Raw genomic sequence first — 23518 nt, forward strand, 5'->3', positions numbered from 1 at the left:
TATGATAGAACAATTGTCTTAATATTCTTTAAAAAACAGAATTCCTCAGGATTCTACATAGAAACATACTTTCAAGTTTCATTATTTTTCTATCATTTAACTTTATAAATCCTATTTTGTCACTGACTTTTACTATATATTCTAAAATAAGTGCTTTGAATTATTTTTACAGCAACCTAAGGTAAGAAATACAGTTTACATTGCAACCCAGGATCATATGTCATATATATAACTGAAACAAAAGTTTCACACACCAGTATTCACTCTTTCAGTGTGCAACACACTGTTTTAGGTTTATTTCTTTTTAAAACAATTTCGTCACAACCAATTAAATTGATTTCATGACCACAAATAAGCTATGACTCATGTTTGAAATTCCCTGTACAAAAAATACACAACCTAAAATAGCTCTATCTCTAAGCAAACTGGAACTAGAACAGCTAAAGATAATATTTCCCCCACTCTTCATCTAACCTAGAACCTTATAGAAGTTAATGACTATATAAACTCCTTTTCACGCAGATACATCAAAACAATACGGTTGCGGGCACATCCCCAGTGGGAGGTGTGCAGGAGGCAGCTGATCGATGTTTCTCTCTCATCGATGTTTCTAACTCTCTATTCCTCTCCTTTCCTCTCTTTGAAAAATCAATACAATATATTAAAAAAAAAAAACACAATACAACAATCCCTTTTAGGTAGATAAGACTTTAGGAATATCTGGATAAAAAACAATGCTTCTTTTCCCCAGAACTGACCATAAAAGGCCAGATGCGAAAGCATATATGCATGCATGCAAACCCACTCATTCTGATTCTCTCTCTCTCTCTCTTCCTAAATCTACAAATAAAAGCCAGATTCTTCAGCAGTTAGAAGGAATATGTCTGTTATGTTTGTTATGGTGAGTTTCTATGCAACAAATACCACCTGACACATTGTTGTCACCTAATCTATATTCACTGAATGAATGTATAAATGAAAGGATGATGGGGTTACTGGCTGCAGGGCTCCCCTTCCTCTTGGCCAAGCTTTTCTTTAAAAAGGAAAAGGAAAAGGAAAAGGGGACGTAAAGGAAAGACCATTTCTTGTTGTGGTCCTCCAAAAAAATTTCAAATTAGGCAAAATAGCCTCTTCTGACTTTTGTGACCTCCTTTCCCCAGTACCTTCATGCAGCCAATCCAGCATTTCTCCCTCAACCCACTAACCAACTAGGCTTTCTCCTTAATTGTTTACATTTTCCACTCTTATTCTACTACAAGCTCAGTTGTATCTAGTCTATTTATATAAGCATTAAAAAGTATACTAAGCAAGTCCTTTAATTAAAGATATTATCCTGACAATTTTCTAAATATTGTCATCCTATCTAATAAAAGAGAAACATGGTAATTGGCGTATGACCGCTACCCTTCACATTGGCTAATCAGCGAGATATGCAAATTAACTGCCAGCCAAGATGGCGGCCAGCAGCCAGGCAGCTTGAAACTAACATGAGGCTTGCTTGCTTCAGTGATGGAGGACTCCAACGTTCCCCGCCTGCCGCTGCAGGCCTCTGAACTGCAACTCTAAGCAACTATGTAACAAATATAGAAGCTAAACAAAACCCCAGAAACCTGATTTAGTCCGCCAGGCTTCCGCCAGCAGGATCGCAACATTGTAAGCAAAGGTCAGAAACCTACTTTCAGCAGCGGAGGCCTAAGAGCTGGAGCCAAGCCTCAAAGCTAAAGCTGGCCCAGAATAAAAAAGAAAAAAAAGAAAAAAAGGAGCGGTTGGGAGCTTCAGTCACCCCCAGCGTGAAAACAGCCCTCAGCCCCTCACCCAGACTGGCCAGGCACCCCAGTGGGGACCCCCACCCTGAAGGGTGTGTGACCAGCTGCAAACAGCCATCATCCCCTCACCCAAGCTGGCCAGGCACCCCAGTGGGGACCCCCACCCTGAAGGGGGTGTGACCAGCTGCAAACAGCCATCATCCCCTCACCCAGGCTGGCCAGGCACCCCAGTGGGGACCCCCACCCTAATCCAGGACACCCTTCAGGGCAAACCAGCCGGCACCCACCCGTGCACCAGGCCTCTACCCTATATAGTAAAAGGGTAATATGCCTCCCAGCACCGGGATCAGCGGAGCCGCGAGGCCTCCCGGCACCGGGATCAGCGTGACAGGGGGCAGCGCCCAAACCCCCTGATTGCCCTGTGGCTCTGTGTGTGACAGGGGGCGGGGCCACAACCTCCCTATCCACCCTGCTCTGTTCGTGACAGGGGAAGGCGCCCCAACCCCCTGATCAGCCCTGCTCTGTGCCTGACAGGGGGGAGCTCCCCAACCCCCTGATCACCCTGCGGCTCTGTGTGTGACAGGGTGCGGCGCCCCAACCCCCTGATCGGCCCTGCTCTGTGTATGACAGGGTGCGGCGCCCCAACCCTCCCCCCCACCACGGGCCCTGCTCTGTGTGTGTCAGGGTAGAGCCATAACATCCCCATCGGCCCTGCCCTGAGTGTGAGAGTGGCGGCGCCTGAACCCCGATTGGCCCTGCTCTGTGCGTGACAGGGTACAGAGCCCCAACCCCCCTGATGGGCCCTGCTCTGTGCCTGACAGGGGGGAGCTCCCCAACCCCCTGATTGGCCCTGCTCTGTGCATGACAGGGGGTGGCGCCACAACCTCCCCATTGACCCTGCCTTGAGTGTGACAGGGGACGGTGCCCCAACCCCCCAATCAGCCCTACCCTGAGCGTGACTGAGGGTGGCATCACAACCTCCCGATCGCCCTGCTCTGTGCATGACAGGGGGCGGCGCCCCAACTCCCCAATCGGCCCTGCTCTGAGCCTGACCAGGGGCTGCACCTAGGGATTGGGCCTGCCCTCTGCCACCCAGGAGCAGGCCTTAGCCAGCAGGTTGTTATCTCCCGAGGGGTCCCAGACTGCGAGAGGCACAGGCCGGGCTGAGGGACCCCCGTCCCCCCCCCCCCCCCCCCGAGTGCACAAATTTTTGTGCACCGGGCCTCTAGATATATAATAAAAGCCCAGTGACCGGAACGACCAGAATGACCGGTGGCTATGGTGCATACCGCAGCAGCCAGCCAGCCTGATCTGGGCCCCGGTTGGCCCCCCTCCCTGGCCAGCCCGGCCCCCACTCCGCCCCCAACACCCTGATAGGGGGCGGGGCCAGCCAGCCAACTGCCTGCGCCCCCTCCCCCCCACTGGCCCAGCTCGATGAGCCCCCTCAGGACAGGCTGGCTGGACCCTACCCATGCATGAATTCCTGCACCAAGCCTCTAGTTAAATAAACTCCTAGCAGTATCAACCTACTGTCTAGTAGTATATCACTAATATTTCTGTAACTGTCAAAATAACTCTAAAATCACAATGGTTTAAACCAACAAAGATTTACTTTTTGTTCATGCAAGATATCAGGGGATGGGGAAAACAAGAAAGACTTTCCCCTGCTATCCACGATCAGGGACAGAGGCCCCTGAGCCTCTAGCACCTGGACCACCTCAATGTATCAGGAAGGAGGATTTACTGCAAGCCATCATAAATCCCTTCTCAACAGCTTCTATCTGGAAGTTGACACTTCATCCTATTCATATTTCACTAGTTAAAAGGGAATCACACAGCCATACCTAACTCTAAGAGAGTAGGGAAGTATAATTTTACCACAGGGACAGCAGAGAAGAACCAGAAATATTACGGAAATGTACTGATAACTACCACAATTAACTACTAATACAGTGGGGCCTTGACTTACGAGTGTCCCGACTAACGAGTTTTTTGAGATACCAGCTGTCTCTCAGCCCGATTTTTTGCACTGAGTTGACAGAGTAATTTGAGTTAACGAGCTCCTTAAGGAGCTCGGTCTTGGAACGAATTAAACTCGTAAGTCAAGGCCCCACTGTATTTTTCTTGGACTAGAGAATAAATCTGATGCTGACTCTCTCACATTAACAGTCATTTTCTTCTGTAGAAAAGGGAATCACAAATTATTTTTTCTTTGTTATACTTTAACAAATTTCCAATTATCTGCAATGTACATATACATTATTTTTCTAGTATAACTAAAATAGATTTTTAAAAACAATGGCATCAAACTATATAAGGGTTACTAACACATATTTCACAGACTAAAATCTCAGTAAAAATCTAATCTATAAGCTATAGTAATTACAATCTACATCCAAGGCAAAGTTATTGATTGGTTTGTTGGTTTTTCTAATGCCATATGACAGCAATGATGTATAACTTCAACCTAGAACATGACTAAACCATTGTCTGTCACAAATTTCTGATTTAGTTAAGCACTGAGGGTGGTAACAACCCACACTGTGGTATTTATGTAGAAAAGGTATAGTGCCCTTCAAAAGGGAGAAGGGTCCACCCTCCATTTATGAAACATTTTTTTCTAAAATACACACTTCTATAGTTCTCTATAAAGATGAGATATATACATATATATATACATATATATATATATATATATATATATATGTATATATATAATAGAATAAAAAGCCAAACAAAAGAATGTTGAAATACAGGTATCTTTCTTTTCCCCCTAATTATTTCTTGGCTAATAATGCATTAATGTCATCTATAGTAATGATAACACTGTCCTATATTAGTTTTCTGGCAAGAGGACATACTACATATTTATTTAAATCAGAGATTACCAAAACCTTAAGAAACCTATCCTTTCCCTACAAGAACACATTTAAAATCATGTTTTTCAGCTTTTTAAAGTTTTCCAGTCTAAAAACATTTTTTTTCATAAATTATTTTGAACGTGTTCCATTTGACATCAGCCTTAAAACAAATATTGCTACTGACCTAAAGAAAAATGACAACTTTAAACTATTTCTTTTAAAGAAAATTCTGTTATCAAAAAGAATAGATTTATAGAACTTGAGTTTGTAAAATAACTGTTAAAATGTTAATGTTATCATTTCTAAATCCAGTATCCCATGTTAATAACTAATTTTGAAATATAAAGCAAAGTTTTAGAAGATTTAGGAAACTAAAAAAATCAACAAAACGTTTACACTTATTTAAATAGAAAACAAGTAATTATCACAAGCCACAAACACTTCTGTTTTGGTACCAGTAAATAAAACCATGCTGACACTCAAATTACTTAACCTGTATTTTCATTATTGGCCTATTTATTATAGAAAGATTGTTTTATTGTATCAATGGCTTCAGGCAAAAGAATTTTCTTATTTCTTTGAATAGATTATGTTCTCGGGTATCTTAAAAAGCTCTTCATATATAAATAAGTATTGAATATAAACATCTCATAAGATTAAATAAAATTAGTACCTAAGATTGAGTAATTTATACTTACAAGACTACTACTGGCCTTAAAGAAACTGAATCTATCTTCTAATTATGTAACTTTAAAAATCAACTGGGAAGAAATATTTCCCTATGATGTTTGTATTCCATGGACAATTTTAAATCTTAAATATATACACATATATTTTCCTACCTAGGTCTGTTACTTGTCGATCAAAAGGGCAACGGATTGCTCTTCCATGAAGAGGCAGGCGGGTGAGACAGTCATGGCAGACGGTGTGGCCACAGAGCAGCAGGCGAGGAACTTTGTCTCCTTGCAAAGAAAAGACATCTTCACAAACTCCACACTCCAGCACCTAATATTTGAACAGGGAACATGTGGTCTTTAAGTGATTTTAAAAGCACACATATTGCCCTAGCTGGTCTGGCTCAGTGGATAGAGTGTCAGCCTACGGACTGAAGGGTCCCAGGTTCGATTCCGGTCAAGGGCATGTACCTTGGTGGCGGGCACATCCCCAGTGGAGGGTGTGCAGGAGGCAGCTGGTCGATGTTTCTCTCTCATTGATGTTTCTAACTCTCTATCCCTCTCCCTTCTTCTCTGTAAAAAATCAATAAAATATATTTTTAAAAATAAATAAATAAAAGCACACATATTTTTTTTTTTTTAAAGCTGATCTAATATGTTGAATAACGCTTGTTAAATTACTTTATTCCTCCATGGGGGGAAAAACTGTCTAGGTTGGAAAACTTTAAATCACCTTTCATCATTTCATCTGACAGACCCTACCAAAATTACATCAGAGTGAAATCTCCTTGACATGTTGTGTTAAGGGACTAGGATAATGGTGTAAGTTAACATGATCTTTATCTTTTGAAAATTATGACTTGATTCGTTATATCTGAAACAATATATAATTCTCCCAAACATGGGTTATTAAACAACTCCTCTGCAATTCCCTAACCTCCAAAACATCACCATTAATTTGGACAAAACAATTTGGAATATGTGCTAGGATGACAATTTACCTTTCTAATAAAGAACATGTTAAGACTATAAGTAATTTTGAAGTATCTAGTACCCACTTATATCACATAATGTAAAGGAAAGAAAGCAATCACCTTTGACTTAAATTTCAATTCCTTGTTCTCAATTAATAAATATGCCCCTTGGTTAGAGAATATTTTGTCTAGCTAGTTCCAATGACAAGTACATGTTTTGTCCAAGGCCATGTAGTCAGTCAAAAGGAAGGTGACAAGAATCGACATATTCTGATTCCCAGGTCCATGAGTTTATGTTTTATAATTAGTCAACAAACTGTAATTATATCAATGAAAGATTTTTGGTGCTTTTATTTCTTAATACTAGTATATCTGAAGTATTTCATTATTTAAAAATGTACCCACTCTGAACTGTTTACGTGTACCACAAACCCCTATGCCTGCCATCTGTGACCTGCTACAATCTGATCTGTAGTTCCCAGATTGTTTTTGCCACTTTCTTTCTGCTAATGCTGAGGGAATAGCTAAAAAAACACTTTTCTAGTGGATCCTCTTTTACATTAATAAACCAAAAAATTCCTAAACACTGTATCTCTCAGGACTATCTACAGCTCAGTCCAACTGAAATGACCACAGTGTCCCTGGGGCCCCCATGTACCATGAATAAGTGTCTATCTTAACACCCAAAACACTGGAATACCTTTATTGGCTTTCCAACCTGTCTTTCCTGTTACACCAAAAAAGCTCTCAGGGGAACAGGGTATTTCAAATACCAACTAAAGTCCAACAAAATAAAAATGTAAAAACAAAGTGGCCAACCACCATCCCCAACAAAAACATAACTGGAGGTAAAAAAAAAAAAAAAAAAAAAAAAAAATAGAAACTCTCCCCCCTCCAAAAAAAAGAAGGAAACCCAGAGTGGAAATCAGACTTAATCCATTAAAATTTTAATCTTAACTCTGAAATTATTTTGGACTGACTACCTGATATGGAAGCATCTTTCACTATAAATAAACAGGTAATTCATAATTGGCTTGCATCCCAGTATGTTTCAAAAGGAGTTTAAATGTAACACACAGCTCACAAAAAAGGAAATGAAAACAATCTTAAGACGTGTTGTCTTTCCTTTAAATATATAAAAAGATGTTCACTATCACTCGAAACACTTTGAAATGCAATGAAAGCTATATCAGTATACTTTTTTTCCCAGATTAGATCAAAGAGGTTGATAACACTTTGTACTAGTGCAAGTGTCAGGGCGCATATCCCTCACACATTGCTGGTTGCTGTGAAATGTTTTATTGATTGATACAGCTTCTCTGGAAGGGAATTTGGTAATGACTATCAAAAGTTAGAACAGCTCAACAATTCCACCTCAGGAATTTAATCCTACAAATATTTCACACATGTGTAAGAAGATCTACATGCTAATCCTTAACAGTACCATTTGCATTAGCAAGAGATTAGAAACAAAGTACACACCAGCCGTGGGCAAACTACGGCCAGCGGGCCGGATCCGGCCCGTTTGAAATGAATGAAACTAAAAAAAAAAAAAAAAAGACCGTACCCTTTTATGTAATGATGTTTACTTTGAATTTATATTAGTTCACACAAACACTCCATCCATGCTTTTGTTCCGGCCCTCCCATTGTGGCCCTCGAGTCAAAAAGTTTGCCCACCCCTGGTATACACCAATACAAGACTGGAAAAAAATTATGGTACATTCATATACTGCAAAAACGATGTAGTCTACTGAGGAAGAGCTAGGAAACAGCTGCACATAAATTATATATATTATACATACATACACTTCAATTTATCCTGTGTTTTTTTAATGCGGGAAAAAGGTTTCACATAAATATCAAATTCAATTAAATACAGAAATGATATTCACCACAGAATTAGATATTATAAAATAAATGCAACATTTTTTACAAATGTTCTCACTAATGTGACACAATACATTTTACTGGTTATGATAATGAACTCTAAAGAACCAAATTAAAATTTAACTTAGTTCATTTATATCTTATATTTCTGACATTATTATTACACAAGCTAAAAGAACGTATGCTGCTACTATAGGTTTCTTCAAAAAGCACTAGCAGTACACTGATTAGTAAACTAAACACAGGTACAAAAATAAAGTTATTAGACTATTTTGCATCAACTCAGTAAATAATAGAGTAAGAAATTCTTTCTTCAGTATTTATGAATAGGAATTTGGGCCAACAATCTATATATATATAAAACCCTAATATGCAAATAGACCGAATGGTGGAAAACCTAACAACCGAACAACCAGTTGCTATGACATGTGCTGACCACCAGAGGGTGCACACGGAACATGGCGAGTGTTGGCCGTGGCAGGAGGGTGGAGCAGGTGAGCAGGGGTGCCAGACCAAGGTGGGGCGCCAGTTGCTGTCACTGGGGTGAGCCTCTGGTGGTTACTGAAAATTCTTTCCTCCCTTGGTCCCGCCCAGCGCTCACACCTGCTGCTGGCACCTAGTGCCAGCCCTGATCACCCCTCAGGGCTTCTCCACCTCCCCCTGCTCCTGAGGGGCGATCAGGGCAGCAGCCGCCGCTCATACACACTGACAGTGCTGGCCCCACTCACACACACTGCTATCACCAGCCCCAATCACTCTGCACCTCAGCAGGGGAGCAGCAGCGGCAGGAGCGAGGCTGCTGGCTGCAGCAGGAGGGGCCGGGCGGAGGCACGGAGGATGGGCTGAGACCCGCCCCAGTGCCCACTGCAGCCTTGCAGCCCACAGTTCCTTTCAAGGTGCACGAATTCGTGCACTGGGCCCCTAGTATAAGATAAATTGAGTCCTAGGTAGAATAGCTTTTAATTTTATAAACTTTACAAATACGCCGAAGAGGACTTCATTACATGTACTTATTACATATAAATAAAATTTTAATTAACCAGTCCATATTTTTAAAAGACTAAGAAGGCTCACTTTCTCTTTTTTTTTTGGTGCCCTACACGGGATTTCAAACAGCAATCTTCCCGTGCATGGGACGATGCTCAACCAACTGAGCCACAGTGGCCAGGGTGAGGCTCACTTTCAAAAGAAACTTTCCTGATTCTTTTCTGAATGTAAATAATATAATTTTAGATATTTATCTTTGTTTCTCTAATGATAAAAGCCATGCCACTGTCAATTTGTTCATTAAACAAGAGGCCAGTTTACATAATGTTGGCATTATTATACTTCAATTCTTACCTTCCAATTAACACTCCTTGCTTTCATCTATGAAAACGACAATTTAAAAAAAAATTTATGCCAACATATTTCTTACAAATTACAGCATGAGGCTCTTGCCAAAAAGGACTGTCCTATTGCATAGCTTAGGCACATATTACATGTAAAGATTAAAATTAATAAAGTGAGCCTCTAATATATCAAACTGTGTGCTATTACAGACTGAAGTACCATCAGGCTTTGGTAGAGTTTTGAGATTTTAAGATAAACAGAATAACAAAGTAGATACAGCAATAATATTCATGCCTAATACAACTTCTTAATTCACGTTAATTCACAAAATAATCCAGATATTCTCTACTTAGAAAAACATACAATTCAATAAATAAAATGTCAACCACACAATATGCCTTATAATAAGAGGGCTCCTTTGCATCTTGGATATGCTGTGTGTTTTCAGAATAACTTCATCAATACTAGTATATAAAGGTCAGATGAATCAACAACCACCAATACTGACTGAGAATACAGTTGTGAGCAGAAATGTATCATTTGCTGTCATATAAACCCAACATTAGGTGAAAAATCATAGAAGGCTATTATAAATAAAAAATACTTCAGATATTACCTGGTCCAGTGGTTCTCACACATGGTTGCACATTAAAATCATTTCTGGGCCCTGATCGGTTTGGCTCAATGGATAGAGTGTCGGCCTGCGGACTGAAGGGCCCCAGGTTCGATTCCGGTCAAGGGCATGTACCTTGGTTGCAGGCACATCCCCAGTAGGGGATGTGCAAGAGGCAGCTGATCGATGCTTCTCTTTCACTGATGTTTCTAACTCTCTCTCCCTCTCCCTTCCTCTCTGTAAAAAATCAATAAAATATATTTTTTTAAAAATAAAATAAAATCACTTCTGAGAATGTAAAAAATATACTAATGTCAACTTAATCAGAACTGGGGGATGAAGGAGGGGCTGCATCAGTTTGTGTTTTTTTAAACATGCTCAGTGATTCGAAGATGTAGCCAGTAATGATCAGTATCTCAGGTTATAAATAAGGGATTCTATAAACCACTATGATCAGTTTCCCCTTCCAAATTTTCCCATATACATAGTGGGAGGGAAAAATGAATTCCACGTTATTTCAGTTGATTCTTTAGTAACGGCATCTAGGAGCATTTACACAGGGTAGAGTTTCAAACTTCAAGCACAGGGCAATTCATAGACCCTAGTGTTAATGTGCTGATGTTGGAGACTTCTGAAAAGCGTTGACCAGGCCCTAGCTGCTTTGGCTCAGTGGCTACAGCGTCGGCCTGGGGACTAAAAGGTCAAGAGCACATGCCCGGGTTGCGGGCTCCATCTCCAGTAGGGGGGACAGTGCAAAGAGGCAGCCGATCAAAGATTCTCTCTCGTCGTTGATGTTTTTCTCTCTCTCCCTCTCCCTTTCTCTCTGAAATCAATAAAAATATTTTCTTTTTTAAAAAAGTGTTGACCAAGAGAGGAAGGGGGAGATCACCCAATAATTGATGTCTGATCAAGTAATGCAATAGTGAAAAGCAAACTTTGGAGCCTGTCAACCCTGGCTCTGCCACACACTGTTCACTTAAACCTTTGTTTCCTCACCTGTAAAACGGGAATTAACATCAACCTCATCAGTAGACACAAGCGATTTAAAAAGCTAACATAATACCTGGAGATAATAATGGTTTAATAAAAATAAGCTAATTAATGCCTGTTGAGTTTAATTAAAATCAGAAGACCTGGGGGAAGAAAGCCCAGGTCACTTCACGGGCCCATAAGCTTTTCACAAATGCCCCCTAGGTGATGCCCGGCAGGGGACTGGCAAGAACACAAGACCAGCCGCGGAGGGGAGGGCCTGGCTTGTGCAGCCAAGAGGGGCCCAGAGGCCGCGCATCCCGCCCAAAGCAGCCCGGGCCGCGGCGCTGCAGCCCCATCTCGGGGATGAACCCTAGGCAGGCCAACGGTGGAGAACAGAGAACGCAAGGCCCCTCACCTTCACCACGGCCGTGCCCCAGCTGCCCTGACGGCCACTGTCTAGTCCCGATCCAGCCTTGTTTACAACCAGAGCAGCCATCCTTGGAGCAGCAGAAGCACCCGAAAGGGCCTCCAACCGAGGGGCGGGGCAGAGCCACCTACCCAGAAGCCTCGGCGCCCGCCACTGGCGCACAGGCGCAATACGGCGCGGGGCGGGGGAATGTTCCCAGGACCGCCTCCTTCCTCCTCCCGCCAGTCACTAGCTGGGTGCACATCCTTGCGCATGGGCGCTTTATTCTTATTGTTATTAAAGAGTCTGCCATTGATGGAAGGAATGAAGTTAAGAAAAAAAGTAAAGCTAAAACAGAAGTAAAATGTTGGGATGCAACTCCCGCTCCAAGAGCAAGATATTGTCCCCAGCCGCGAAAGGAAGGGGGACCAAGAGGGACTACATCTCCCTGCATGCAGTGCGGTTTTTATGGAAACTACAATTCCCAGCGTGCCACCTCTGTATCTTTTACGCCACAAGGTCGCAATTTCGGAGGCCGAGTATTGCTCTGGCGAGTGGTGTCGTGCAGTCGCCAAGTGTGAATGCGGATGGGAGGAGGAGTATCCTATGTATAGGTATCCCACAGGCCAGATGTGGCCTCGGTGCGAAGCCGCCATTGGGTCGTAAAGGACCTGATAAGGAGGGCATTGAAGACACCACCGGAAGGGACTGTGTTTGACGCCCTGCCTTCCCGAAAGTGCGTTTTTCTGCTCTTTTCCGAGTCGGATTGAACCTCCTCAACCCCCGTAGGCTCTCGGTGGAAAGTGCCGGTCAAAATGGAAGTGAACCCCCCCAAACAGGAGCACCTGCTGGCTCTGAAAGGTAAAGTTTTGCGAACCCGACTCCCCTTCATCTGGTCTCTCCCCTCCTCTCTCTAGATCTCCAAGTCCTGGCCTCACAGCCCTGGCCTGTGGGATGTAGGCCTCGTTCTCCTGACACTCGGTGCATGCCCTGCTGCTCTGCCCCTGGTGCCGAAGCGGCGGGAAGCAATGTCAGCCCTGATTTTAGGTTTGAGAGCCTCCCTCTGGAGTGGAGAGAGAGACCCGCCGCGGCGGGGAGGGCATGGCTTGTCAAGCCAAGAGAGGCAGATCCCTCCGTTGTGTGTGTTGCAGTCACCAGACAGAGCTCAGCCCCAGGAGCTGACGCTCCCACCGCCCCCGGGAGAGCCCTGTGGCCACGGTGACGACGGGCGCCCTGCGGAGCGGTTTTCTCTGGGGTCTTGTCTCTTCCTGCCGCGGACAGAGCCTTCAGCTCCATCCGTAAAAGAGCAGTGCCCAAGAGTTAGAAGTACCCAGTACGGACATAGGTATAGTTCAGGTTTGTTAAAACCTGCTGTGGTGTGCTTCGAAATAGTGTGTATATGGGAAAGTTCACCTCAGCGTTCATTTTCTGTACCTAACAATCAACTTGAGTATGCTTGATAATCAGATCATTATTTAGAGGAAAAACAGGTTAGAGTTTTTCTGGAATTCCTGTTGTTTCCTGGAAAACTTTTTTAAATGCTTTCAGCTGTATCCGATCTGTTTTCCGTACCACAAATGCACTTTTTTAATTCCTTGGATGCTCTGCTCTGTGGTTACTAATCCCTTCTTCGACTGAGCTGAGAAAATGCTCAGTAGACGTTAGAATCCAGTTACATTGCACTTCCTTGTGGTATCCATGGTGAGGGGCCTTCCCTTCCCGAAGCCCGCCAGTCCCATTTGTAGCATAAAATCGGATACTGATAGCTGGGGTTAACAGGACCGTCTCTGCCTGTATAACTAAGGAAGGGCACTATTAAGTCACATAGCAAAATGCCCAATAAGCTTAGTTTGAGCAAATGAGCTGGACTGAAGTGGGTTATTCCCGAAGAAAAAGAAGAAAAGGTGCTGTCAGGGTCTTTATCTCTCAGTCTCACAGCAAGCACGCCGAATAGGGGCTCCTTAACGCTCAAAAAGGTTTCCAAGGTCACAAAGCTAATTATTGATTGAGGCAATATTTCAGCACAAGGCCTTCCTTCGTCTTTTCTAAACTTGAAGTTTAGACAATACTGAAAGAATTCTCAGTGTCATTACCTTACAGTGTGAAAGTATAAGGGGAAAAGTTAAAGCATTCATTCTTGAAAGAATGTGCTATCTAATAATTTAAGAAACACTAAAAGTTATGAATATTATGAATTTACAAGTTGTCAAATCTGTTAATGGACATTGACAGTAGGTGAAAATAATCATGAGATGACTTCTTTTGACTCTTCAGGAAGTGGTCAAATGAGTGTTGACATCATGCCAGGAGTCCCCACCACTGTTATCCTGACAGTGGGAGAACCCTCATCAAGTAGTTCTTTTAATGATTTTGAGGAGAAGGGATTCAACCTCTCTCTCTCTCTCTCTCTCTTTTTTTTTTTTTTAGTGCAAGATATGAAAGAACTTGCAAGTATGGCTTTTGCAGCTTTGTACCTGGTTAGGAAACCTAACTTGCAGATCCTGGAAGGCTCCATTCTTGAGCCTGTATAATAATATGCTGGAACTTATTATCAATGCTTCTTGGGGGGCAGCTTGAGGGACTTCTGTGTTACAGGAAGAAAAACATACAGGTCTAGCCTTCTTGCTTCCCTCCAAACTGGAATTCAGGAGCCATGGTTTTGATGCTGCTGAAGTGCCCTAATTATACAGAGGAGGCTGTCACAGAACCAGTCCCTGGCCTGGATAAAATGCAAACTGAAACCGTTTTTATGCTTTTAGTGTTTACTACTGAGATGTCTCAAAATTTTAAGTATTATTACCTTTTTTAAATTATCTATCTATGAATCTAGTATTTTAAGAATCACTAATTTTTCTTTGTTTTGTGTATAGTCTTAATATTATTAGTACCTACTATATTAATATCATTATTTCCAAATTCTTTATTATCATTTGAGTTAAACATGTTGACTACTAGCATTTTTAGGTTAGAAGTGAGCTGATAGGGCATCTAATCCAGATCCCTTATTTTCATGGGAGAAAGGATTTCCGGTTTTGTGGATTACATTCACATTTACCAATAGCACTTTGGTAAAATAGTATACTGGGATTGGTTTTTGTTTTTCCTTTCCTCCCTGCCTGTTTGTATGTAGGCTATCCCTTCCATATCTTATTCTTTGCAATACTTCCACTTTAGGTCCTGTTTCCCTCTGATTTGGAAAGAGACAGTCTTGTAATTTTAAATTACATCCTAGCTCTGAGGAGCTCAGCTAAGACATTTTCTGTTCATTAAGAGTAATTGGATTACTTCAGAATGACCACAGAAATAATATTGCATTATCGCGCATATGAGAGTGATCCCACACAATTGCTGAAAGTTGCAGAAAAAGCAATTCAAGACTTTCCTACACATCCACTATCAAGATTTATCCCTTGGTTTCCACATGATGGGTCCAAACTTCCGCTCAAACCTAAACGATCACCACCTGTGATTTCTGAAGAGGCAGCTGAAGATGTGAAACAATCCTTAACCATTTCAGAACATGATGTTAAATCACAGAGTTATGATTGTACAGTAGCGTTATTGGAGTTTCAACCTAATTTGAAAGAAAAGAAGCACTTAATCCGGTCACACACACTCAATGAACAGACTACTTCTGGAAATCTGGATAAACAATCAGAAAAAGGGAAACCGCACAAGAAGAGGTCTTGGAGTGTTTCGCTCCCCGGCAGAAATTGTACTGGAGATATTTTTCCTTTGTCTAAAAAATTGCAAGATAGTGTAAAGGCACTAGATTTACACTTATTTTACAGAGCAAGATGGACAATAGATCACACTATATGTAACAACCAAACTCTGGAAGACATTTGGGCAAAACTCAATAGAATTATCAGGCACAATGAGCTTCCATCTTGTAATGCTACAATTCAGAGACATTTGGGCCAAATATGGGTGTTCTGTGATATTATGTACTGTGAATATGTGGGAAATCTCCTTAAAGGAAGATTAGCTCTTACTGGGAAAATAAATTTATTTGTGCGTAAATATGGTATTATTTTTAGTATGTAATGAATTCCAGTGATTGTCAAAAAGAAGACTATTCTGAATGAACAGTATATACTGAAATAGATTAATAAATTTTTTTACTGGTTTTTAAATTTTTAATTACAATTTTTATTTGAACCTTTGCTAGCATAGCCTATTTATTCTTACCATTGTGAAAAATAATTGTGTGGTAGTATGTGTTCAGTTTGTATCCCAGGAATAAATATCATGTGAGTTTGTAGACTGGTCATTTAAGTCAAGAACTTTCTTGATTCTACTTTTAACAGCCACTGTTTAAATTAATTGTGATAAATTATTATTTATACTGAAGTTTGAGGTAAAATGTGCCATTCCTTTTTTTTTTGTTACTTTTTCAATGGTTGAGTTATATATTCCTATGAATTACAGTGAATAGTTTGGATTTGGGTAAATCCTTAAAATCTAATTTTTCTAGTATTTTTTCTTAGCTCATCTAAAATGTAATAATTTTTAAAAAATGAAACTAAAGCCAGTTTCAGTTTCAGGGAATGCTATTTACATGGCATGTATATAGTTCACAATGGGAGACCAGCCAAATTATGCTGATGTTCCCAAAAATATGTAATAGATAACAGTTGATGTGTTGTCTTGAAACAAAGGTTAAAAAAAATGTATAATTTTCTTAAGACCATAATGTATCTTTAAGACTATATAACATGTTTTGAAAAGAAGTATCAAATATGATAAGAAATCAAGTTACTCTTTATTCTAATACAAGTAATTCCATCTTAATGACTGTTAATACCAGTTACTAGCCTGCTGGTTCTTGAAGTCATTGTTGGTTTCCCATAACCAAAATGTTATAAAATGGATTTATGCATCACCTCATAGAAATAACCAAAGAACTTATATGGGTATATGCACAGCCCCTGGATACACAATAGTGGGGGCAGGGTGGAGGGGGTCATTGGGGGAAAAAAGGAGGGACATATATAATGTTTTCAACAATAAAGATGATTTTTTAAAAAATAACCAAAGTGATTATGGAATAAAAGGTGTATAAAAGCATGTACTTATTTAATAAATTTAAATGCCTCCTATGAGCTAGGTACTGGAATGTAGTAGGAAAGGACGCAAACATGTACCCTGCCCTCACAGAGTTTACATGGAATTACTACTATTAAGTAGTAAAACCAAACCCTTGAAAAAACCCAGTAAGAGACATGTTTGCCTTGTGGCATAGTGCCTGGCATCGTAGAGGTCTGTAATACGTGATAAATGTGCCCTTTGGAGAGATTCTTCACAGGCTGATATTGCTGTGAGTCTACTAATTTTTAACTGAAGAGATCATCTTTTCCAATTAGATTTTACTCTGTTCAAATATTGTTTTGTTTTTAACTATTTTTAGTATCATTTTATTGTCTCAAATGAGACTGCTATCTAGAAAATAAGCAGCATGTGCATGAATGCTTCCAAAAGTCTTTAAATGAAAAATCACCTGTTGTAGAGGGAGTTGCCAAGGTAGCTTCTTCAGTAATGACTTCCTCTTTTGTTCATCGGTCTTACTTTTCAATCCAAGACGGCTGGAGAAATGTCAAGAAGCCATTGAGTCTTGCTAGTGAGCTTTTGAATAAGAGTTGGCAAAAATAAATGGTGAATCTGATTTATATTGTTCAGGTCTTATTTACTGTAAGGTTGCTAATCAAGGGTTAAAAGTTAGGTACTCGTGCCCTGACCAGTGTGGCTCTGTTGGTTGGGCATTACAGGTATGTGTCAGGGCACATGCCTGGGTTGCAAGCTCAATCCCCTGTAGGCGGGTGGAGGGTGCAGGAGGCAGCCGATGAATGTTTCCCTCTTAGATTGATCTCTCTCTCTTCCCCTCACCCTTCCTCTCTCTAAAAATCATGCACTAACCTGTTGGGCTCAGTGGATAGAGCATCGGCCTGCAGACTGAAAGGTCCCAGGTTCAATTCCAGTCAAGGGCATGTACCTTGGTTGCGGTCACATCCCCAGCAGGAGGCAGCTGATCGATGTTTCTCTCTCATCGATGTTTCTAACTGTCTATCCCTCTCCCTTCCTCTCTGTAAAAAATCAATAAAAGATATATTTTTAAAAAATCAATTAAAAAAACAAACCTAGGTACTCATAACACTGTTTTTCTTTGATAGCTTTTTATTTATTTTGAAATGATTGCACACAGAGCTGAAAATACAAGGTATAGTCTAGCATCATGGGATTCTTATGAAGAGTAGTAGCTTTTTAATCCAAGAACCACACATTAAAAAGAGCTTGTTTGTTTTCATATGTGGCAGATTTAAATTTTTCTAATTTACTCTCTATCAATTGCTTTTTAACCCTTTGAGAAAAAATGAAAAGGTCATTCAGAAATGGGAAACTGAAGATTAAGTAATATTGCAAATATTGTCAGGATCTTAAAAGAAAGGGTTAGAGGGGACTCATTTTTCTTCTACCTAGAGAGTACTTAAGAAGTAATCAAGGCCTAAGAATTTAGAATCCATGGCTACTTTGCATATTTAGAAACCTTAGAACTCACGATTCTGTCACAAGCTAATAGTAGGGCTAAACAGTGTGTCTGGGTTACAATCTTAACATAGACATGGAAATAAATTGGGGAAACAAAGGCACATACAGGAAAGTGTATCTGTGAGGGCATTTGGTAAAATCCAATCAGCTTTTACTCTCCAGGGAAATGCAACAGCACCATCATTTTATTTTTCCCTGATAACCCATCTACCTTCAAATAAATGTTAGTAAAATGCAAAGAAAAAAGATGAAAAGGCATTATATTAATTTAACTTTATTTGCTAACTCATCAAATAACTTAAAAATCACTTTTTGAAAATTTTCAAAATGAGCTCCTGCATAATGATTCTCTTTGATTTAATCTCAAAATGCCCAAAATTAATTCAGAATTCACAGACATAAATGTCTTCAGGGACTTGATAGTCTGTAGAATGTGGTAAGGATTCCAAACCTGGAGATTAATTTTTTTTTTTTTTTTAATGTTATGGCCAAGCAAAATTTGTGTGCAAGTGGAGCTAGGCCCAGTTTATCACTTTGTAACTTCAGGCCTATCTTTTTCTTAACTTATTTTATAAGAAACCTGAATTTCATAAATAAATGAAATGTCTGTTTTGTGAGTTCTACTGTAAGTGTCACTACATATGGCAATATATGAATATTTGGCACTCAACTAAAAATCACATTGCTTATTGCTCTAATTTTTTTGGCAAAGTACCTACTTTAACATTCAAGGCTGGTTACAAAATTACTGTTTACCAACCAGGGCTTTATTATAATTCCTAAACCTTGCTTCAGTTAGTATTTGCTCTTTCCAACTAACATTATATATAATTTTTGATGTCTATTACTGTAAGACAGTAAATACTGTATTTTAAATGTATATTTGATATAGGCATACTTTGGATTATCTTTCAAGGAGTGAGATAGTTGTATGTTAATAACTAGGCTTTCTCAGTTTGTATTTAAAATCTGCAAATATGACATATAGTGTCTTTTTAATATGTCTCTTGATTTTTAAGTGGATTTATAGGTTAAATTATTTTTCCCAAATAATCTAATATATGTATCTGTATGGTCTTCAGTTAATAAGCCAATTAATTTATTGTAGACCTAAATGTTTAAATATATGGTAAGTCCAGTTCTCCCCCCTATTTCCCCATTTATTTTCTTATTTTCATTTATTTTTCTAGATAAACTTTAGATACATTCTTCTATGTTCCAAGAACAAATCTTACTTCTGGTTGGAATTAAATAAACCAATAAACCTTTAACTGATATTTTTGCAATTTCTACAAAGAATTAATATTACTAGAAGGGCCACTTGCTGAACTTTCGGTGGTCAGTAATTATAATAGAGGGGTACAGCTCACAAAAGTCCTTTTTGTCATAAAGTTTTTGTTTCATATTCAAAATGATGCATCTAAGCTTATTTTCCTGTCAGGCTTCTTTTGATTAATATTTTGTTGATATTGTTTACACTGAAGTCACTCAGGATTTTTTTTAAAGCCTTGTTCTCCTAATATACCTTAATAAAGTCTTTTTTTTTCTAGTTTTTCTGTAATGAGGTATATTATATTTACATTTAATTTTTAAAGTTCATTAAGTTAAAAAATATAAAATTATTTTCTTATGTATAAAATTGTTTCATATATTAGCATTTTTAATGAGCTATTGCTATATAATCTTAGGAAGTATTTAATATCATATTTAGTTTAGGAAGTATCCTATCTAATGAAATAGTAATATGCAAATTGACCATCACTCCCAACACAACATGGCCGCCCCCATGTGGTCAAAGATGGCCGGCAGGGTAGGGCAGTTGGGAGGGACCAGGCCTGCTGGGGAGGGCAGTTAGGGGGCGACCAGGCTGGCAAGGGAGGGCAGTTAGTGGTGACTGGGCCAGCAGGGGAGGGCAGTTGGGGTGACCAGGCTGGCAAGGGAGGGCAGTTGGGGGCGACCGGGCTGGCAGGGGAGGATAGTTAGGGGCAATTGGGCCAGCAGGGGAGCAGTTAGGCGTCGATCAGGCTGGCAGGGGAGTGGTTAGGGAGTGATCAGGCAGGCAGGCGAGCAGTTGGGAGCCAGCAGTCCTGGATTGTGAGAGAAATGTCCAACTGCCCAGGCATCCCTCGAGGGGTCCCAGATTAGAGAGGGTGCAGGCTGGGCTGAGGGACACACACACCCCCGTGCACAAATTTTGTGCTCCAGGCTTCTAGTATAGTTATATTTTATATTAGTATAAAATTGATGAATGCCATGGATTGGCTTGGGAATACTAGCCCAAAGCAATATTAACATATATATTTTTTTTTTACTGTTGGAATTTACAGTGATGCGGTTGACGAAGCCTACTTTATTCACCAATATTCCAGTAACATGTGAAGAGAAAGACTTACCTGGTATGGCACTTACTTTATTCTACTTGCACTTAGGGAAAAATTGGCATCTTGATGGCCTCTATTACCTTCGAATAAGCCCAGCTTTGCCAATTTTATGCTCTTTGCTACATTCTCTGTTCCCTGTTTTTGTAGCATGCGAGTGGTAGCCGTTGAGTAACAGGTCTCATTTATAAGGTACTATTAATATCCGATGGCAACAGGAGATTTTTATTTTAGGTTTAATAATAATACATCCCATAGTCATAATACTATAAAAATTACATTTGTCTTTAAATGTTCCATCAATGTATGTACTAGCATTCCCTTTTTTAAAAATCACTGGAGCTTACTACATTTTGTATCACATGACCTTTATTTCCCATTGTTTCTAATGTTCATTCTCTGTGAAACCAGAATTTTTTGGTATGCGCTAGTTTCATTGAAGATTAGATATTAGATTGTTTAAATATAACTTTTGTGAAGAGATTGTTTTTTAAAAAATCTCTCTTCTAGATAAATATTTATGTTAGTAAAGTTATTTATAAGGTAGAGGTTAGAATTATATGTTTTTTTCTTTCTATAGGAGATCTCTTTAACCAACTCATGAGAGATGATCCTTCAACTGTAAATGGTGCAGAAATTTTAATGTTGGGAGAAATGTTGACTTTACCACAGAATTTTGGGTAAGAAAGATGTAGTCACATAAGACATGTAGCAGTACTTTAAAGGCATTACAAATCTTTAGTTTTCAAAAAAATTAACTATGGGTTGGCAAAGTGCTCATGATCCATTTAAGTGGTAAAAAACCATTTCATCAAAATTATACTATGTGATACTGGTTTTTAAAAAACCGTAAGATATATATGGTTAAGAAAAATAAGAGACATACCAAGATATTAATAGTGATTCTTCAGGTGATAGAATTTTAGTTTTCTCCATTAGATCTTACTATACAAGGTTGGGCAAAAGTCAGTTTATAGTTGTTCGTATGGAAAATAATACAATAATTGATAATAATATAAGAATAAACTGTTTTGCATACTCACAACTCTAACAATACTTTTGCTCTACTCTGTATTTTTTAATGCCCATGGATTCCTTTTATTTTAACTTATTTAATACAAATGTCTTTCAGAATCACCTCTTTTATTCAACTTCACAGCCCTCTCTCAACGTAAGTTATCAGACTTGGCAGCTAATTAGGAGCTATAAATTTTTTTATTTCTTCTCTTGCTCTTAGCTTATTCTAGATTATTATTGGGGTGGATGCCCCTGATTCCATTCCTTTTGCAACGAAGAAAATTTGACATTAAAAGGTATTTTTTAAGTTTTTATGAAAGGTTTACAGAATGTGGCCATTGACTAGTGTCTTCAAAACTTAGAAATATATTCATGTAAAAATATATTGTATAAATATATATTTTAAAATATTTTACATAGTATATACTTACAAATGTACATTTTTATAAAATATATTTTATAAAATGCTTACAGTAAAGCCACTAGTTATTATTTTTATTAGACTAACTTTGAAAAATCAAATATATCAGTAAAAAAGACTCTGAGACCAATTACTTGGGTCTCTTCTAGATTCAGGTCATAAGTTAGTTAACAAAAATTGCCCTTTTTCTATCTTCTTCAGTAACAAATCTTAAGACTATTAACATGGACCTGATTTCAATGACTTATTCCTAAAGAGACTGGCAGTTGGTGCCATAGTTGAGGGCCATGATTTATAGCATGCTTTATAGATTAAACTGGAGGACCGGTGCATGAAATTCGTGCATGAGTAGGGTCCCTAGGCCTGACCAGTGATCAGGGCCGATCTGCGGGGCGATTGGGGGGGCCCCCTGCTGGCACCGCCTTGGCCAGCATGGCGTCGCCCACTCACCAGCTCTGCCACTGCCGCCCGTTGCCTCCCTCTCAAGGGCGATCGGCAGGATGATTGGGGGGCCCCCGCTGGCACCCACCTTGGCTGGCCTGGGGCCTGCGGGCTGGGGGCAGCTCCCGCATTCACTGTCTGCCCCCTGATGGTCAGTACGCGTTATAGCAGCCGGTCGTTCCACTGTTTGGTCATTTGCATATTAGGCTTTTATTATATAGGATAAGTACTTTGAATCACATCCTATATAATAAAAAGCTAATATGCAAATCTAACAGCAGAACAACTGGTTGCTGTGACATGCACTGACCACCAGGGGGCAGACACTCAGTGCAGGAGCTTCCCCCTGGTGGTCAGTGCACTTCCACATGGGGAGCACCGCTCAGCCAGACGGCTGTCGAGTGCATCGGCGGTGGCGGGAGCCTCTGCTAAAGATGTCTGACTGGGCAGTGGGCCCAAGCCGTCAGTCAGACATCCCCCAAGGGCTGAGGGCTCCCCTCCCCCCGTGCAAGACTTCTGTGCACCAGGCCTCTAGTTTAGGAATAAAAGAGCAGCCTAGTGTAAACAAGGAATGTTGAAGCAGTATTTTACCTGATCTCTATCCTTTAATAAATTTTTCTACATTTCAAGTTCCCAGTGGTGTTCAAATAGAATATTTATGATAAATCTTGAATGGATTTCTATGTAAAAATTTATTTTATTTCACAGGAACATATTTTTGGGAGAGACCTTTTCCAGTTATATCAGCGTTCATAATGATAGCAATCAAGTTGTAAAAGATATATTGGTAAAAGTAAGTGGCATTCTTGTTTGTGATATATTTTTTAAAACGACTTTTCTATTATGTTTTTTAAACTTAATTAAAATGTATGTTTGATACAGAAATTTTTGTCATCAACAACAAGCAATAATTAAATACCTAATAGTATAGTAAGCTAAGCACAGAATCATTTTCGTTATCCTCAAAGTTTGTGATAGGTTGGGTAAGAAAATGTACCAGTCAAAGGTAAATAGCAGAATGTTTTTGTTAACAATTTCTGATTAACATAATAAAATTTGAAAGAGGTGCCGAAACCGGTTTGGCTCAGTGGATAGAGCGTCGGCCTGCGGACTGAAAGGTCCAGGTTCGATTCCAGTCAAGGGCATGTACCTGGGTTGCGGGCACATCCCCAGTGGGAGATGTGCAGGAGGCAGCTGATCGATGTTTCTCTCTCATCGATGTTTCTAA

At 39.9% G+C, this 23518-nt stretch overlaps 3 protein-coding genes across 13 annotated transcripts in view; 2 read left to right on the forward strand and 1 right to left on the reverse strand.

Annotated features, from left to right (window-relative positions):
- Positions 1 to 11577, reverse strand: part of TRIM23 (tripartite motif containing 23) — a gene marked incomplete at its 5' end in the record, with an annotated part of 33919 nt that extends 22342 nt beyond the window's left edge. The window contains 2 exons of the mRNA XM_081089977.1: positions 5470 to 5632; positions 11497 to 11577. Coding sequence (XP_080946103.1) covers positions 5470 to 5632; positions 11497 to 11577 — 244 coding nt within the window. The remainder of the gene's footprint in view (positions 1 to 5469; positions 5633 to 11496) is intronic.
- A 474-nt stretch (positions 11578 to 12051) lies between these two features.
- The window catches only part of TRAPPC13 (trafficking protein particle complex subunit 13), a 29389-nt gene continuing 17922 nt past the window's right edge, over positions 12052 to 23518 (forward strand). For 5 of the 11 annotated variants that reach the window (XM_081089988.1, XM_081089989.1, XM_081089990.1 and 2 more), the window contains exons 1-4: positions 12052 to 12348; positions 20361 to 20429; positions 20992 to 21091; positions 22999 to 23083. In XM_081089988.1, the coding sequence (XP_080946114.1) occupies positions 12303 to 12348; positions 20361 to 20429; positions 20992 to 21091; positions 22999 to 23083 (300 nt within the window). In that variant the 5' untranslated portion in view covers positions 12052 to 12302. Of the gene's footprint in view, positions 12349 to 20360; positions 20430 to 20991; positions 21092 to 21543; positions 21583 to 22998; positions 23084 to 23518 lie in introns of all 11 variants that reach the window. The other 6 variants (XM_081089982.1, XM_081089985.1, XM_081089986.1 and 3 more) reach the window with 2 other exon arrangements.
- SHLD3 (shieldin complex subunit 3) lies at positions 13919 to 16506 on the forward strand. The gene has a single exon (XM_081090000.1). The coding sequence runs from the start codon at positions 14779 to 14781 to the stop codon at positions 15532 to 15534; it is 756 nt and encodes a 251-aa protein (XP_080946126.1). The 5' UTR covers positions 13919 to 14778; the 3' UTR covers positions 15535 to 16506.

The sequence above is a fragment of the Myotis nattereri genome (assembly GCF_964212035.1).
Source record: "Myotis nattereri genome assembly, chromosome: 4".
In the NCBI taxonomy this organism is placed as follows: Eukaryota; Metazoa; Chordata; class Mammalia; order Chiroptera; family Vespertilionidae; genus Myotis; species Myotis nattereri.

Bases quoted from the DNA above. Each gene is read 5' to 3' on its own strand.
- SHLD3 (XM_081090000.1), top strand. From the start codon at position 14,779: ATGACCACAGAAATAATATTGCATTATCGCGCATATGAGAGTGATCCC.